General features: G+C 44.5%; 1 protein-coding gene across 9 annotated transcripts in view; it reads right to left on the reverse strand.

Annotated features, from left to right (window-relative positions):
• The window catches only part of CREBBP (CREB binding protein), a 154,745-nt gene that overhangs the window by 86,712 nt on the left and 53,056 nt on the right, over positions 1-14,977 (reverse strand). The window contains exon 1 of one of the 9 annotated variants that reach the window (XM_016929304.4): positions 1,435-1,532. The exons of the other annotated variants lie outside the window; for them this stretch is intronic. Within the exon in view, the coding sequence (XP_016784793.2) occupies positions 1,435-1,479 (45 nt within the window). The 5' untranslated portion in view covers positions 1,480-1,532. Of the gene's footprint in view, positions 1-1,434; positions 1,533-14,977 lie in introns of those variants that run through there. 9 annotated transcript variants of the gene reach the window in all.

Below are 14,977 nucleotides of genomic sequence, written 5' to 3' on the forward strand. Positions count from 1 at the left end.
TTTTAATAGAGACAGCATCTTGCTCTGTCGCCTAGGCTGGAGTGCAGTGGAGCTGTCTCGGCTCACTGCCAACCTCTACCGCCTGGGTTCAAGCGATTCTCTTGCCTCAGCCTCCTGAGTAGCTGGTACTACAGGCACGTGCCACCAGGTCCGGCTAATTTTTTTGTATTTTTAGTAGAGACACGGTTTCATCATGCTGGCCAGGCTGTTCTCAAACTCCTGACCTCAGGTGATCCATCCACCTTGGCCTCCCAAAGTGCTCGGATTACAGGCATGAGCCACCGTGCCCGGCCCCTTACGGTTTTCCTAATAACATTTTCTTTTCTCTAGCTTACTTCACTGTAAAGATACAGTATTATAACACATAAAACATGAAATTTGTGTTAAGCAAATGTGTATGCTATTGGTAAGGCTTCTGATCAACAGCAGGGGATTAGTAGTAAACTTTTATGGAGTCAAAAGGTTACAAGCAGACTTTCGACTGGCAGGGTCAGCACCCTTAACCCCTGAGTTGCTTAAGGGTCACCTCTAATCCACTGGGCAGGAGGAGGTGGCAGGAAAAGGGCATAGATGGAGAGAGCCTGGTAAGGTACTGATAATCACTAACCAAGCAGTAGGCGATGGGTACAGAGAGGTTATAGTATCCTCTCTACCACTGTACAGGTGTAAAATTTATGTATTTATTTATATTTTTTGAGAGTGTCTCACTCTGTCACCCAGGCTGGAGTGCAGTGGCGTGATCTCGGCTCACTGAAACCTCCCCCTCCCAGGTTCAAGCAATTCTCCTGCCTCAGCCTCCTGAGTAGCTGGGATTATGGGCTCGTGCCATCACACCCAGCTAATTTTTGTATTTTTAGTAGAGACAAAGTTTCATCATGTTGGCCAAGCTGGTCTCGAACTCCTGACCTCAGGTGATCCGCCCACCTTGGCCTCCCAACGTACTGGGATTACAGGTGTGAGCCACTGCGCCCGGCCTAAAATTTTCCATAATAAAGTTTTTTATAAAATTAAAGTGCACTGAAATCAAATATATACTAGATAAAGGCAGGAATGGGAAAGAGGATCCCTCAGCTATGCTTCCGTGAGGGCCTGCAACCAACTGGAATTCCTTCCATCAACAGATGTGGGCCAAGTTCCCTGATGACCCCCAGCTCCAGCCTCCACAGGTCAATTCAGGAATTGCCATGGCAATATCCCAGTGCTTATCTTTCTCCCTGTGGAGAAACAACGACTAATTAAGAAACTGGATGCTTGGGCTGCCTGTCTTTGCTTTTTTGCAAAGCTCTAATATTCCACCTTCTGTCTATTGTGTGTTCTGTATTTCTGGAGTAGTGGTCAGTTTGATGGACTGGGAAGGTCCCCGCATAGGGAAAACCTCCCAGGGGTGAGTTTCCAGTTAAGAAATCATAGCTCAGTTCTCTCCATCAGCCTCACCTGGTGACTGCCACGCCAGCATGTCCACTCTGGGTAACTTAACATTCCTTCTATGGACTTCAAACTCCTCGCCTGTAAGATGAGTGTCTTGAACAAGATGGATCGTATTATTTCTTTCAGCTCTAAAAGTCTAGGCTACAAACAAATCAACACTCAACACAACTGGCCCTTTCTGCTGAAATGCCTGTACAGAAACACAAATAAAAACCAAAGGAGTATAACCAGAAAGTTCTAGCTCTGTGAATTTCATAGGCAGGTGATTTCCTTCCCCATGTAGTCCTCCTAGGTGACATTTCTCACCTTTTGGAAAGCAATCACATTCTTGCCACCACTAGGTGCTCTACTTAAGTGAACTGAGACACTAATTCTTCTCCAAGTCCACAAACCAGACTCAATTTCAAGTTCAAATGACTTAATCTGGGCAAGATGGTAGCTCGATAAATATTAAGCACATTTCTGATTTGCAAGAAGCTTCCTTCAACTGTCATCTGAAACTTAATTGAAGCAGGAATTTATATTTTCAGAAACCACTATACTAAATTAATTCCATGGAACAATTACTACTCTCAGAATTTGTCTTATTACATATAACCAAACCGCTGAAACATTGTTCTTAGAAGCCTAGAATTTGAATACAACAACACGAACAACAACAAAAAATATAGTTTTTTTCCCCCCAGTTCCTAAATTTCTCACTTCGGACAAAATATGACAGAACACCCGCACTCATTTTCCCTCGATCAATTCATCCTCGAAGTCAACTGGTATTCACCAAGTGCCTGCTATGAGCCAAGCCCAGTTCTGAGGCTGCGTAGATGCATTTCCCACTTGTCACGGAGCTCACACCTTATGTCAACCAATTTGACAAACAAACAAACAAAAAATCAACGTCTTTTGGAAGTTTCTAATTAATTAGGCCCAGCATTGACAAACCAAAGTGGGTGACAGCTGATGGGGTGGGGAAGGGAACAAGTAACCATCTTCCTTCCACACCAAATGCCCAGGCACCCTGGCTCCAGAGAAGAGGGGACCTAAGTACCAAGAGGCCAGCGCGCTCTGAAAGGGGTCCCATGGACCTCAAAGTTCACCTGACTTGCTTCAGAAAGTTTATTTCCAAAACTTCCCAGATATTCTGACAATTTTCCTAAGATAGCCCTGCCAGGGTGAGTATGAGTGTGTGATCAGATGGGTAATACTTGCCTGGCCTGGGGCCCTTTTCTAACTGGTCAATGTTGTTTATTTTGTGTGTGTGTGTGTGTGTGTGTGTGTGTGTGTGTGTGTGTTTGAGACAGAGTCTCGTTCTGTTGCCTAGGCTGGAATGCAGTGGCATGATTTCAGCTCACTGCAACCTCCGCCTCCCAGATTCAAGCAATTCTCGTGTCTCAGCCTCCCAAGTAGTTGAGTTTACAGGCATGCACCACCACACCCAGCAAATTTTTGTATTTTTTAGTAAAGACAGGGTTTTACCATGTTGGCCACGCTGGCCTCGAACTCCTGGCCTCAAGTGATCCATGCACCTCAAGCCTCCCCAGGTGTTGGGATTACAGGTATAAGCCACCGCGCCTGGCCATAACTGGTCAATTTCAAAGGGTAACCCAGTGTTTGGAAGCGCTCTGACAGATTTCATCAAAAACGTGTTTGTACCTTTTCTTCTTGGCCATCAGATAAAAGACTGAAGGAAACAGTCTCAACAAGTTTTTACCTTGATTCTCACAAGGTAAAAAAGATGGCAAGTCAAAGATCATGAACGGTATGTAAGGAACGTCCAGCTCATAGGGATCTACACAATTCTCAAAAATAGGGGAAAAAATTCCCGTCCTTAGCCTATGATAAAAACAAAACCCAGACTACATGCAGGAGGTTAGGGTTCAAATCTCTGGCCCCAGGGCCAGCCCCAGCCTCTCCTTATCAGAGAAAGTTAATAACCAGGCTAAAGAGGTCAGCTCTCTCACAGGGTATCACTGCTCATTGCCCAGGCAAGGCTACCTCCTGGTGCCAAACCATCTCCTGGCAGAACTCAAGAGCCATGCACTGGTCCTAGCCTGCAGTTATGAATAAAAACCATTTGCTTCTAGAGATTCTAGATTTCTGAATTCCTAGTATATATCTATTCTCCATTAATCAAACTGAGCACTGTGGTCCCCCACACTAGGCTAACATATACTTTTTAGGACCAATGCCCAAAATGAAATACTAAAATCAAGATGTCTAACTCTAATTAATGAAAATCTACATTTCTTTAAACGTCCCAACAGGTACTTGATAATAGTTTGGTAGGCTGGGTGCTCATGCCTGTAATTCCAGCACTTTGGGAGGCTAAGGCAGGCGGATCACTTAAGGTCAGCAGTTCGAGACCAGCCTGGCCAACATGGTGAAACTCCATCTCTACTAAAAATACAAAAATTAGCTAGGCATGGTGGTGCGTGCCTATAATCCCAGGATGAGCCAGAATAAACTGCTTGAACCCGGGAGGCAGAAAATGCAGTGAGCTGAGATCTTGCCACTGCACTCCAGCCTGGATGACAGAGGGGAGACTCCATCTCAAAAAAAAAAAAAAAAAAAAAAAAAAAAAAAAAAAATTTTTTTTTTTTTTTGTAAAGCTGGCTTTATTTTCAATGGAGGTTCATCAGGATTTGGTTTAATGCTGCTAGAGAACCTCTACATAATCTTTTAAAGAGTTTTTTCATTTTTAATTTTGGGAGGTACATAGTAGGTATATATATTTATGGGTTACATGAGATTTTTTTACAGGCATGCACTGTGTAATAATCACACCAAGGTAAATGGGGTGTCCGTCACCTCAAGCATTTATCCTTTGTGTTATAAACAATCCAATTACAGTCTTTCAGTTATTTAAAAATGTACAATTAAATTATTTTTGAATAGTCACCCTGTTGTGCTAGCAAATACAAAGTCTTATTCATTCTTTTTTTTTGTATTCCATACACTCTTTTAAATAAAATTCAAAAAGCAGAACAGAGAATAGGCAACTGTTCAGTTAATAGTAAAATTTATATATTAACAAATTAAAACCCATAAAGTATTTATATTCTGCCTCATTCAACAACAGCCCATACATATTAGAAGTTTCTTTTACTCTATTCTTCCTAACAGAACTCCTTTAAGCATTTAATTCAAGTTTAATCTCAGAAAATAGGAAAAGTTAACTATAGTAAGTACCCAAAAAAAGAACAAGAGCTTCCATAATGAAACTAAATTAAACAATGCCTCACAGCTCTCCCAGGTTTCCCATTAAAAAGCATTGTGACCAAGCGTATCAATCAACTAACTGTTTTGAGAACCTACTTCTGTTTTCTATCACTTCACTCAGAGAGTAAAAATATGTAATCCATAGTCCCTGTGTATAAGAAAAATATTGAAGCCAGATCCTGAGGTTTCCCCAACTCCAACCACTGCCCCCAAGAAAGAATGGGGGTGAAACTGGATTAGCCTTAACATGACTGCAGTGTGGGCTCTGATGAGGAAATTCCTCTTTAAGTTCAGCTCAAAACCCAAGAACAATACAAAGAGGCACCTGCAGCAAATCCTGGTGCTGAGCCTGGCCCATCCATTAAATCCTGTGGCTGCGGGCCTGAACTGTCTGGCAAGTAGGTGAGTGACCATCATCAACTAAGAGGAGGGAAAAGGCAGAATGTGACTGTCCATCTACTCCAGCAGACATGGATACCACGGAAAGTACAAAGTACCACACGGCTCTAGAGGATTATCTGTCACATAAATGTTTGTAATAATCTATCCTGAACCTGTTTTGGTCACGAAACTAGGATAAAACTTCTCACCTTCCTGGAACATTCTCTGCATCCCCTGCAACATACCAGGGATGCAGCGGAAGGACCCAAATGAATGAACACGCCAAAGCACCACCATGCCACGCAGCCCCTAGGAATAGAGCCAGGAAGGAGGTGGTCAAAGAACCACAAACAAGTGACCAAAGTCAAGGCACAAAGAGGGTCAGCAATGGCTGGAGGGGGCATCGGAAGAGGCAGCAGGAACAGTCCTCTTTCTATCTTCAAAACTTCCAAACAAGGATCTCAGCTACCAGTTGGAGTGGACAGGAGTGGACAGCTACTTTCCCATGCTGAAAAGTCGGGAAGAACGAGAACAGGCCTTCGGAGTTGGTTTTCAGAATGGTGAAACGGGTGTGTGTGATCACAGCAGATACACAAGTCCAGTCTGGCTATAAAATGGGTCCTCTGTGCTACATCTTTGGGCCAGGAAAACCCTGACTCTGGTACAAGGCCCCACTCATGCCCTTACCCAGAGCTTTCCACTTGCACACGTAATTATTGACCCATCAGCCTCCATGGTCACTTCTGGCTGCCAACAGCCTCCTCTGTTTACCTCAGTGTGTGGGACAAATACTATCATTTTCTACTTGTAATGATATGACAGCTATCAAAACATTAGTAAGAAAACAAGCTCCAGGCTCAGAAAGACCAGAAAGATTCTCTCCACTCACTAACCAGGAGAATCTCTCTACTACTCACCTAACTCCCCCTTCTCTCAAGTGAGATCTAGTCTCATAAAAAAGTTAGTAAATGGAAATCCAAGAACTAATTAAGGGTTTAAGGAGAGAGAAAAGTCAAGTCAAGTCCTTCAATATCATCAGAAAAACTCCTGATATTGAAAAGGGGTTTAGACTGAAAGGTTATAGAAGAAATCATCAAAATAGAAGTATTTCCCCAGAACAGGTTTCTACAATAGTAGCAAGCCAAGCATCCATTTTCTGGCTCTTCTGTCGAAAAGGTCAGAGAAACACGTTCTTTGCAGGCCAAACTCCACTGGGGGGAGGCAATGGGCCAGGCAGTCCATGGGGGCAGGGGAGGGAGCATTTGGGTGGGCACCAGTTCACAATTTTGTGTGATGTTCATTTCTGAGGGTCACTCTAAGATCTCCTAAAGATTAAGAATACCTGTCCTTGGAGGAAGGAAACTTCCTCCATGCCCCTCATTTTCAGGGAAGGGCAAGCTGGTTCCTCATCTCACACAACCCTGAGCCACGTATGGGAGCCTTTGCAAATAGTCCACTTCCAGAGACATCAACCACTCATAAGAACAACCACTCCGACAAACAAACTCCCCCAGTTTTCATCTCCAAACGTCCTTTTGAAGTGCACACTCACAAGAAGGGGTTGACCATAACCACTTATGAGTATGCACTGGAGGGGGCCACCATGTGACCAATGGGGGGCCGGGGAGGAGGACGGCCAGAAATGGCACTGCGATGCAGAACTTGACCTAGAGTTGGCCAGGCCATCAGAAACTCTCAGTGCAACAAGTGCCGAGTTTGATGTTTGGGTTTTCTTTCTTTTTTTTTTTTTTGAGATGGAGTCTCACTCTGTTGCCCAGGCTGGAGTGTAGTGGCACCGTCCCAGCTCACTGCAACCTCTGCCTCCCTGGTTCAAGTGATTCTCCCGTCTCAGCCTCCTGAGTAGCTGGGACTACAGGCGCGTGCCACCACGCCTGGCTAATTTTTGTATTTTTAGTAGAGATGGGGTTTCCCCATCTTTACTAAAGACCACGTTGGCCAGGCTGGTCTCAAACTCCTAACCTCAAGTGATCCGCCCGCCTTGGCCTCCCAAAGGGCTGGGATTACAGGCGTAATCCGCACAGGTGGGATTATCCGCACCTGGCCTTAAGGTGGTTCCGAGGAGCCCACTAAGTCCATTTTTGCAGCAGCTGACTACTTCAGCAGTTTTCCTCACACCTCAAGACACGCCTCAAGCCACAATACACAGCAGAGCACTCAGAGGAAGTGGGCTTTGGGGGGTGTCACTGATGCTGGTCAGAAACACACAAAAAGGAACCAAAATATGATGTTCAGTAATAAGCTTTGCAAAGACAAGTGGAGAAATAAGACTAGTTAAAACCTACCACTTTATAGGTGAGGAAGGGGCCCCCCGGAAAGGGCAGGGACACACTAAATCAGCCTGAGAACTCAGCAGACGCTCCCCACAGCCCCCACTAGAGGCTTCACCCTTGCACGGGGGCTCATCACCTCCCCGCTTAATGAAACTCTGTCTCCTTCAAGTTCACCGGCCTCACACCAGTAGCCGGGACAGAGACAGGAGGCAGCCCAATGCCTCTTTCTGAAAAAAACAAATTTTTCTTATTGGAACACAGCCACAAATACAATTTCATCTATAGAGGCAGTATGCCATTGCGGTCAACTATGTGGGCTCTGGGGATATCTGAATGGCGACTCCACCACTTGCTAGGGATTTACTCTCTGCACCTTGGTTTTATCATCTGTAAAATGGAGATCACAGCACCTCCTCTAAGGGTTGCGTGAGAACTAAACAAGTTCCTATATGCGAAGCACTAAGATGAGCAGCTGCCACAGTGAGTACTAGGGGTGAGGAGGTGAGAGACAGCTTTGGGAGCAATCATTCTACACTACATATGATTTCTTTCCTGACCATGCTTAAACAGTAATGAAATAAAGGAATGCTTTACAGAGAACGTGTAATGGTGGAGAGTGGTTCCAACATGTAGGACGATAGGGAGAGGCCGGCTGGGATTACTGGCATTTGATTATGGGACATTTTCAGAAAAACATTGTGACAACAACAATCTTGTGCATTTGCTATTTGTAGAAATACTCTGAAAAGGCCATTATTTTCTAATTGTCCTGGTAAATCATAAGCGTTTCCAGTTTTCATTCTACATTGTTTTTTAGCTTTAAAAACAATAAACTCAGGGTGTTTATTTCAAACTTAAATCATAAGCAATAATGACATATGATTAAAATACCCTAGCCTAACATTCTTGGGTTAAAATTTAAACCAAAACATAGAAGAACTGAACATGAAAGAACACTCCCACGAAAAAAGAAATGGATGCAACTACCACTCATAAGCCAGCCACGACACAGCAACAAACTTCCATTTGATGTGGCTTCAGCCTAACCCGACATATTTTTCAAGCTGGAGTTTTTTCAGCATCTTTCTCCACAAGTTGGTATACACGTAAAACCACAAATTCATATAAGGTGTAAAAAAACAACACAGTTCAGTACATCAAGAGCAAAAGTTTGCTAAATAATTGAATAGCCAGAAATATTTATCATTTTCAATGACATAAAGAACCAGAACCACCCCAGACTACGGCCAGATCATTTGTAAAGCCAAAAGCATTTTCTCTTGGCAACCTACCATTGTTGGAAGAAAGCCAAGAAAAGCAGTTTTCATGGAAAGACATGACTGCATTCAGTTGTCTGCTATCACTCGCTTGCTCTTGGAATCCTTCCAGTATATCAACTTGGTAAATATAGAGTAAGGAGAAATACGCCACTGATTACAGTGCCACAGACAGCACTTGGCTGTCCAGGGTGCACCTGGCGCAGGAGAGTTGGGCTAAAGCACCTGGGCAGGTGAACAGCCCACCTTCCCCCTCAATTGAAGTCTTATGTGCTGCCAACCTGGAATGCATTCAGGAAAATGTGCGGCCCCCAGGTCTGAACATTTGCCCTGGAAGGATAAGTCCTAACTGGAAGACTAGTAACAAAGTATTTAGCAACTCTCACTGTATTTCATTTGGATAATGTCTTTCAAGAAGCATTCCTCGTCTTCTTGGGTTAAGATCCTCCCAGGCACGAGGATCGCTTGAGGCCAGGAGTTTGAGACCAACCTGGGCAACGTAGCAAAACCCCCTTCTCTACAAAAAATAATTAGCCAGGTGTGACGGCGTGTGCTTGTAGTCCCAGCTATTTCGGAGGCTGAGGTGGGAGGACTGCTCGAACCCAAGAGGTCGAGGATGTAGTGATCCATAATTGAGCCACTGTGTACACACACACACAGCCACGACCAGAATGTGACTTAGAAGAAGAGTGGAAATGCAGGCCTGTATCCTCACTGTTAGTCACCCAACTGCTCCAGAAACTTCTAGCAGTGAAACTGGCACCCTAATACTATTGGTACACCTTGGCAGGTCCCTACAGTTAGAGACGCTGGTTCCCCAGGGTGCAGTCTGCATTAATGCATAAGCAAAAACAACGGGTCAAGGTCACTGGAGAAACTATTTCTAATCCTGTTTCTGCCCCTCATCAGCCATGTAACTGGGACAAACCTCTTGGTCCCTCAATTTTCCTTATCTATAAAATAGGAAGCATTTAGATTATCATTAGGTGATCTTTAAAGTTCTTTCTGATTCTAAAAATCTGATGACATTTTTTATTTCAAACCATCAGTGCTTGATTCACATAAAGGCTACACTCCTGGGAGATGCAGCTACTCGCAGTGAGTGACAACTGAGGGTTCTCAGTCTGCAGACTTAACTGTCAACCCCTGGACTGGGAGGCCCTCACCATGGCAATCCTCCCTGTGGGGCCCAGAGTGGATGGCCAGCAGCCTTTCCAGGAGACTGGGGAGTTCATGGAGCAAGGTCTTCCATCCCCACTGCCCAGGGACTGGGATTCCATAGCCCTGCACCCTGGACACCATTTCCCAGAGTATTTTACACAAAGAATAGCTAATCTGAGGCAAAATGATCCAAGAAAAGGGAGATAAAATTTGGATGCACTGTTTCTCCTAATTCTTTTAAGTCCTAATATTTTTTTTTAGGTAGAAGAGTAGACTCTCTTCAGGATTAAGTGCCCCTTTCATGCCAATCCAAGCCAACTTCACACGGGCAATGGAAAAAGAGGAAAAAAGAAGAAAAGGTGATAAAAAATGTGAGAAAAATTTTATTCTATAAAGACTGAATCTTGGCTGGGCGTGGTGGCTCATGCCTGTAATCCCAACACTTTGAAAGGCCAAGGCGGGTGGATCACCTGAGGTCAGGAGTTGGAGACCCGCCTGGCCAATATGGTGAAACCCTGTCTCTACTAAAAATACAAAAATTAGCCAGGCATGGTGGCACACACCTGTAGTCCCAGCTACAGGCTTAGGCAGGAGAATCGCTTAAGGAGAGGCTTAGGCAGGAGAATCACTTGAACCCTGGGAGGCGGAGGTTGCAGTGAGCCAAGATTGCACCACTGCACTCCAGCCTGGGTAACACAGCAAGACTCTGTCACACACACACAAAAAAGAGTGCATCTTTGTAAAGACGAAATTAATTTACACTGCAATCCAACTATGGCCCAGTGGGACAGAGGGCCTCAATAAGTCACCTGACAAAGCCACCCGATGTTTTCCCCAGACCTTCCACATAGAGCGCTCATGCAAGGCAGAGAAGCACCTTTTTCCAAGGATCTACACTCCACTCACTCATAAAAAGGGACGTCAAGAACACACAGTAAAGGAGGCGGCAATAAAGGAAGGCGTGAATGTGTATAGGTAACGCAACAGTTCAGAGAAAAGGAGAAATAAAGATGGGACAGAACTCACAAGGCTTTAAGACAGACAGCCGCTGACTATTTCTAGTAAAATTTAAAGGAGAAAGAAAGATGACATTTCAGAGGACTGTGTTCCTCCTCTACTTTGGGGCAGGAAAACAGAACTAATTCTTGAACTGGGCAGGCCGTCAGCTCTACTGTGGGAGCAGGAAGAACAGCTCGTGGGATGAGCCCTGGGAGGTGACGTGAGGCTGCCTGAGGGTTCTGTGTCATCTCCTCATGGCGAATCTCCTGGACCTCAGTGGCAAGAGGAGGACTGCAGCAGCCAAAGAAGATCTTGCCCAGCTTATTAAATGCCATAAATCTAAAAGTGTAAAGCACACTCAAAGATATATTGTTATCAAAAATATGTGGCTCTACCTCTTAACAAAAGCTGAGGTGTACAGAGTCCTAACAAAAACATAATTAGCAAAGTAAAGTGCTCTTAAATACAGTCGTCCCTCCTGACTGGTGATGTCAGCGAGGAGACAAAACAGGGAAGGGTGCTGAGGGAGCCAGGAGCTGGCTCAGTCCGCTGCAGTCTCTGTGCCTTGTTTTGAGAGAATACACAGGAAGCGCCTAGAAAAGCGAGAGGGGTGAGGCCAACATAAGGAACCACTGGTACCACAAAGGTGACTCTGATTACTGACAGAGAAAACGTTCCTTCTAAGTTACAAAATTAAAAAGAAAAAAAGGACACAAATGTATAATCCCCATAAAACACACACCTATACACAGCAAGGAGGACAGAACACCAAAATATTTCATAGTGATTTCTCTGGATGGCTTGTAAGCAAATGTTCTTTCTTAATACTTTCTATTATGACTCAAATTCTCTATACAAAGCATTATTTTAAGAAGGAAAAGTTGTTTCTTAAAGTCGTTCTCTATTCAAACATTCTGAGTGCCCAAAATGGCAAGACGACCCTGTTAGGCTGCACAACTCTACTTAAAACATTAAACTGTCATTAAACACTGAATAAAACTAGGTAGATCAAACTGTTGGTGACAGAGATTGCCGCTGAGTGGTAACTGAAATCAAATTTGCCCTGGTCACAACGTGGCCGCGTAATCTGTCAGGCTTTGCTCGAATGCCTTATACCTGTGGCTAGAAGACATTTCAAGGAGCCTCAGCACAGGCCCACCACTCTCTGCAGGGAGGGCGGGAGGAAAGAAAATAGAAACAAACAAGGTCGACACCTACTCAGGACACAAAAAGCCAGGCGTGGCTCTAACAGCTTCTGCTTTTTTTCCTCAGAAATCCCACGTTTGGCTCTTGGTACCACAAAGGTACAATGATCCCTGCTGTTTGAACTCTGGTTCAAAGTTTAGGCAGCAAGGGATGCCCCTTCATCCTGATCTATCTGGCCTGAGCTTCAGGGAGCAGCAAGCAAGAGACTGGAGCATGAGGGATGGACCTGAATGCATTTAGTTCCCAAGTTTCCATGGCAAGGCACACTTCTAGTCAGACAGTTCCTATCGAGCAGCAGACCTTCCCAGCAAGGAGACCACTAGGCAGCTATCACGTTGCCACCCGCCCCTAGCTCTCTTCAGCAGTGATGCTCTTATCTTTAGGACACTGGAAGTTGAAAAGGCTGTGGCAACACACACACACACACACACACACACACACACTCATCTAGGAACGCGAAGTGTGTTAAGGTCTTTCAGGAGGGAGGTACTGTGCAGTGGTGACGCACACAGGGCCACGTTCTCCCAAGCCAAAGGTAAGAGACACAAGCCACAAGGAAATCAGACATGTGCGGTTAACAGGTGCCACCAACATCGACTGCTAAATGGAGTTTCAAAAGGGAGAGGGGTCCTGACTGGGAGGCAAACAAGGGGGTCAAGAGCTGGGCCTGCAAAGGCGAGCTAAATGGTAACAGACACAGTTGACCGAGGCTACGCCTCTGCAACCTCGTCATAAACAGGAATGGGGAAAAACACCTCTGGGATGGGCCTGGATAGCCATGAATCTTGCAGTTTCAAAGTCTATCTCTAATCAAATAATCTAAATGTCCACAAAAAAGTGGTAGGATGTGCAGCCATCTGGCTGGGGGTTAACTGACAGAGCTAACGTGTTAATTAAAATGAACACGGAAACCGGAAAGCTCAGGAGAGAGCTGGTTATTCATGCTGATGGTTAGTCACAGAAGGCAAGCACTGTCTCAGAAGAGCATCACTCATAACATCGACAGACAGGAACAAACGCTGCTCTGATCTCTGCATTCAAATCCTGATGGACTCAAGTCAAGAGTGATGGCCTCCCACCTCTGGCCACTCCCATCCCCACACGCCTTTGCCTCACCGAGCCCACACGCGGCGGCAGCAGCACGCCTAGGCTGAACCATACCCGGTCAACTTGGAGACTACAACTGCCAAGCAGGCCAGTGCTTCCCGTTCTACTGTAACTCTCTAAGCAAAATGTGCCAGGTTTTTAGGGGAGAAAACACACTCAGTCCCCTCCTTGGACTGTCCCCAATCTCTATGCCTCAATCACTCCCTGTGCCTCAACAGTGTGCCCACTCATCGCTGATACATACACTCCTGTTTGCCATTCACGCAGGGCCGCTCTAACTTGCGGTTTCTGGTTTAAATGGGATAGCACATGGGAAAATGCTCTGAAAACCACAAAGCACTGTGCAATCTTGAGGTGGCTCTAAGATCTCTTTGCAAAAATAGAGCACAGAAAATCTCTGAGACAGGACTCTATAAAATGAACAGACTTTCTACAGTACTTAAAACAGGCATGCATCCTTACTACAATAATTTAAAGTCAATAACTTTAAAATTGGCATTTCTCAGTATTATCTATCTCTTGCTTTGTTCTAGGAAGAGTTTCAGGTGGCTTGTTTTCCAGTTCATTCTTCATTACTTGGTAGAAAAACATGAAATGAATAATATGACTCACTGCTAAGGGCATTACGTTTTTACTTAGTAAATAAAAATGCAATCCCTGCAATCACACTACCTCAGACCATGCGCCATTTTTTGAAAGCCACAAACCACAGTGCCACATTCTTATCCAAAAATATGTAATAATTACATAGATGTATATCTATGGAAGTATGGCCTTGGAATTGCAATTAGTTGATAAGCATTTATACTTGCTGACAAGAAAATGTCACTGACATTCAGTTCCCAGCTCTAAGTGGAGGGCTCTGGACACTTGCCTCAGTAGAGCACTCAGAAAAGGGGTTCAGTCCTCTTCTGACAAAAAAAAAAAGAAAATGAGATCTACATCACAGTTAGAAGGCATTTTTTATCAAGTAATCAAAGATGATTAAAGATGCTGGGGGGAAACCTAATTTGTGAGTAACTTTGCCTTTATTTTAAAAATTACTAAGACAAAATCTCTTGTTTCTGAGATTCAGCCACACCATTTGAACCTCTTATAAGAGACAAAGTTTTCATTAAAATGTCATTGTGTATCTTCAAAAGCATAGAGAAAACTGTAACAGAAAAAAATACAAGGAAGAATTCATAATCATATGAACAGGTTAGAATAAATGAATCAAATCTTTATGTATGAATTTTAATACTGTTCTTAAAAAAGCAAGATGAGGCCAGGCGTGGTGGCTCATGCCTGTAATCCCAGCACTTTGGGAGCCTGAGGCAGGTGGATTGCTTGAGCTCAGGAGTTTGAGACTGGCCTAGGCCACATGGCAAATCTCCATCTCTACAAAAAACAGCCGGGTGCAGTGGCATGAGCCTGTAGTCCCAGCTCCACAGGAGGCTAGGGTAGGAGGACTGCTTGTGCCCCAGAGGCAAAGGCTGCAGTGAGCCAAGATAACATCACTGCACTCCAGCCTGGGTGACAGAGCCAGACCCAGTCTCGGCGGGCGGGGAGCAAGATGAATACATATCATGTAAAAGACACTTTAATTTATCCTGTTAAAATTGATTTCATTTAGTAAAAAACTATGAAGAGACAGATCTCCCACACTGAAGAAGTCTAAATAAATTATGCAGACACTTTGCCTAAAGAAGGTAGAGTATAAACCCCCTATCCTTAAACATAGTGAGTCCTTCCAAAGAGGATGGCATGGAGGAGGGAAGCGGAGCATTACAGTGGAGAAACCTGAGAGGCACGACCTCAACCAGGTGGCTGTGGGCAGCATCAACCATAGTGGTAAGTCACCATGACACAATGCACCCTCAAAGTGACGTGGTAAAAATGGCCCTTGGCTGCTGAGATCTTCCTTTCAAA

The sequence above is a fragment of the Pan troglodytes genome, chromosome 18 (assembly GCF_028858775.2).
Source record: "Pan troglodytes isolate AG18354 chromosome 18, NHGRI_mPanTro3-v2.0_pri, whole genome shotgun sequence".
Taxonomy (NCBI): domain Eukaryota; kingdom Metazoa; phylum Chordata; class Mammalia; order Primates; family Hominidae; genus Pan; species Pan troglodytes.